We start from the raw sequence: 3,733 nt of genomic DNA, 5'->3' as shown, positions 1-3,733 counted from the left end.
AAAATATTGAAAAATGATATGATTTAATCAGTTCTGTTTATAAAGAATTAACCTAGCAGCTATGTTTAGAAAGTAAAAGAGTATCAACATGATGTAAGAAATAAATAACTAAAATTTTGTGAAACAGAAGTGGGCAATTTGTAGGGTAAAGGTTTCTGTAGTATCAAAAACAAAGTGTATGGAATTTCAGTTTAAGAAGGGAAGGACAGAAGTGAACATGAAGATGGGTATGGAGTGAGATGAAAACTTACTTTAAGAAGTTTTGGGGCACAAAACATCTGAAATCTTGCTCATTATCATATATTTCCTAGCCACCCAGTAGGCACTGTGACATTATATCATCTTAACATTATTTGAACTTTGATAACATGCTTTTGAAGCCCTCATATCAATAACACATTCTCCCAAAAGTATACTGATTTATCTTACTAACTTCATTTTTTTTAATTCTAGGAAAATTGACCATTTCCTCCCTATTCTGCCACCTCTCTTTTCCCAATTATCCTATCCCAGTTATACTCTGCAATCTCATCTCTTAGCTTCCTAAATTAGTAAAGCTTTGAAGATTAACCTACAATACACAAACACAACTGAAAAGTTCCTTGATAGGCACCTTAGTGAGAGGTAACTCCCCCTCCTCAGTACTCCTCAGAGCACCCTGGGCTAAGAGCATCCTCTTACAAATTGACCTGACCTTTGCTATCTTAACTCCCTTTTCATTTTTCCCTCATTGCTTCCCATTTCTTTTTATTTCTCTCTGTGATAGGAGAGTTGAATCCCCACAAGAAGTAAAATTCATTCACTATGTCCCAAATAAAGTGTAATGAATCTTTTGATGGCTAGCAGAATTCCTGGGATTTGCCTCTGTTCACTAAAACACAAACCTCTCTCCACTGTGGAGTTAATATGTTACGAATCTCCAGGCTGCTCAGTGTATATGAAAGACATTAATATTTTTTGTGCTTTTCAGAGGGACTACACTATTTTGGTGCTTGATGGTTTTATAAAGCCACATTGAAGAATATACAGTATATAAAATGTTTTCATTTGCTACCTGGTTCAATTATTGTAGGATAATATGAACACTAGTTTAAAGTTCTTTGTGCTATTTGAACAACATATGTAACTATTTTAGGGAGTACGTTAGCAATAACACCTAAGTTATTGAAACACTAGGCAATTATAATTGCTCAAGTCCTTGAATACTAACCAAAACAAAGTCATACATCTAATCTTCACAATATTGTGACTGTTTTAATGAAAAGAGAACAGATGGTAGTATGAGATCTAAACATTTCTCTTTAACATTTTTGCCTGTGAATCTATGACTTTCTTATTTCTCAGGCTATAAATAATTGGATTTAACAAAGGAATTATGACCGTGTAAAATAGAGAGTCCACCATATCTTGATCATCTGATTGTGCAGATACAGGTCGCACATACATGAAGAGAAGGGGGCCATAGTATAAAGAGACAGATAAGAGATGAGCTCCACAGGTGCAGAAGGCTTTCTTTATGCCTTGTACAGACTTCTTTTTTAAGATTGTAAAAAGCACTAGTGTATAGGAGACAAGAACAATGAGAATGGTGAACAGCTGTATTGATCCAGAGAAAATAAAAACCATCAGCACATTAATCAAAGGGTCAGTACAAGAAATCTTAAACAGTGGCATGATGTCACAGTAAAAGTGATGTATTACGTTGTACTTGCAGAAGGATAATCGAAATAAAAGGCCTATATGAATTAATGCATGAAGAACACCACCTACAAATGATGAGGCTAACAGCCAGATACATAGTCTATTGGTCATAATCACTGGATAAAGTAAAGGGTTGCATATGGCTACATAGCGATCATAGGCCATTGTTGCCAAGAGAAAACATTCTGTTGTTGCACTGAATGAAAAGGAAAACAATTGTGTCATGCATGCAAAGAGAGAGATTATTTTGCTTTTGACAAAGAAGTTGACCAACATCTTAGGGGTCACTGTAGATGATATCCAAGCATCCACAAATGCTAAACTCCCAAGAAGTAAGTACATGGGAATGTGAAGATGTGGGTCATAGCAAATGAGAATAAGCAGACCAAGGTTCCCCACAATGGTGATGAGATATATAACCAACAACAGCAGAAACCGGGGGATTTGCCACTCTGGTTGATATGTAAGTCCTGTGAGAACAACCTCTGTCAGCACTGTCACATTTTTTGTATCCATGTCTTTATTGTATGAACCCTGAAATGAAAGTGAGTAATTTTAAATGAGCATTCACAAATGTTATATAAAAAGAATATTGGAGTAAAATAGTTCAAATAAAGCTACACAAATTACAATGCCCTTAAACTTATTTACTACTACTAAATATGTGGAAACTAGTCTGGAGAATTGAAGTAATTGAAAATGAAATTATTTCACTACAAAGAACGTATAGGAGTGAAAAGATTTAGAAAAAAAGGAAAGTCATTCTGAATACGAGCTAAAAATGGCCTAGTTGAGTGTGTTATAAAAATTCTGTCTGGGATATGGATAAGTGATAGGGAAAAGAAGTTTGAATTGCTATAAACTTAATTGGATGCCATGTGAAGAACCTTGAACCTTATTGCTCAGGCTAACATGTCCCCAAATAAGGAGTAGCATCATAAGATATTTTTTAGATTAAATTAACCATTTTAGTATAGAAAATATGCTGCAGAGGATGGGTGGGAAACTAGAGTCAGGGATACCAATTAGGCAACTGTTATTATTACCCATTGGTTCCCAAACCAGATTACACATCAGAATTCTCTGGGAATCCTATTTACAAAATACAGATTGTGAAGTGTTACTGTAGATGTCTGTTCAGTGGGTCAAGAACGATGTATACAAATCTGCATTTTTTAAATACCCTCCAGTTGATTCAAATGCATGTGAAGTTTGGAGTGTACGGGTGATATAATATTGGGAGTGGTGAGGACAAAGAGATCAAAATAAATTAGTAGAGACAGTTGGATGTGGTGACAGATGTGAAGGTGGTGGTGAGTGAAGCAGAAAGGAGACACTTGGTTGACTGGGTCAATGGTCATTCAAAATTCAGTTTGAGAACAGATGCTGTGGCCAGTTTGTGGAGAAAGCATCCTCTGAACACCCAGGTGAGAGCTTAGTAGCGTGAGTGTACTAGAGCTTAATAGAAACAATGACTTGGGGGTCAGTGGGGTAGCTGAAGGTACATTCATGGAAACTCTCCATTAAAGAGTGTGCATAAGGGGCAAAAAAGAAGGTCATGGAAAGAAACTTGAGGAAGTTCTATTTAAGAGGATGCAAAGAGATGTATGTCATTTTTAGACAGGCAAAAACTGATAATCTTTTCTACCACCTGAGTCTCAGTATCAGGCAAAGGCTGCCACTCACTCTGGAAGTCAAAAGAGCAAGCAACTGGCTTTCCCATCCCCCTTGCAGCTAGCAGCTAGCCCAATGGGATTTGAGCTAGTTTTGATCTAGATTTGCTCTAGTCTAACTCAGGTACTACCTTTCTCTAGAAATTCTGCTGGTTTTACATTGAGAGCACTTTACCTCCACCAATTTTCTGAGCAGAATAAATTGAGCCAAAGATTGGAACTGAATAAAGGGGATATAAATAACCAATGCCAGTGATTCCAGTTATTACGTATATTTTTGTTTGGAATGGATTCCCTTCTATGCAATCCCAAATCACTAAATAATTGAATATGCTCAAATTCAACTTCTGTATGGGTTC

The 3,733-nt window shown here is 36.3% G+C and overlaps 1 protein-coding gene across 1 annotated transcript; it reads right to left on the bottom strand.

Moving 5' to 3' along the window:
• Window positions 1-1,287: 1,287 nt before the first annotated feature.
• On the bottom strand, window positions 1,288-2,235 carry LOC118927826 (olfactory receptor 5H2-like). The gene has a single exon (XM_036916442.2). It carries the CDS (start codon window positions 2,215-2,217, stop codon window positions 1,288-1,290), a length of 930 nt encoding a protein of 309 aa, XP_036772337.2. The 5' UTR covers window positions 2,218-2,235.
• Window positions 2,236-3,733: the final 1,498 nt, after the last annotated feature.

The sequence above is a fragment of the Manis pentadactyla genome, chromosome 1, assembly GCF_030020395.1.
Source record: "Manis pentadactyla isolate mManPen7 chromosome 1, mManPen7.hap1, whole genome shotgun sequence".
Taxonomy (NCBI): domain Eukaryota; kingdom Metazoa; phylum Chordata; class Mammalia; order Pholidota; family Manidae; genus Manis; species Manis pentadactyla.
Note: the sequence above shows the minus strand (reverse complement) of the source record. Positions and strands in the feature narration are given on the sequence as shown.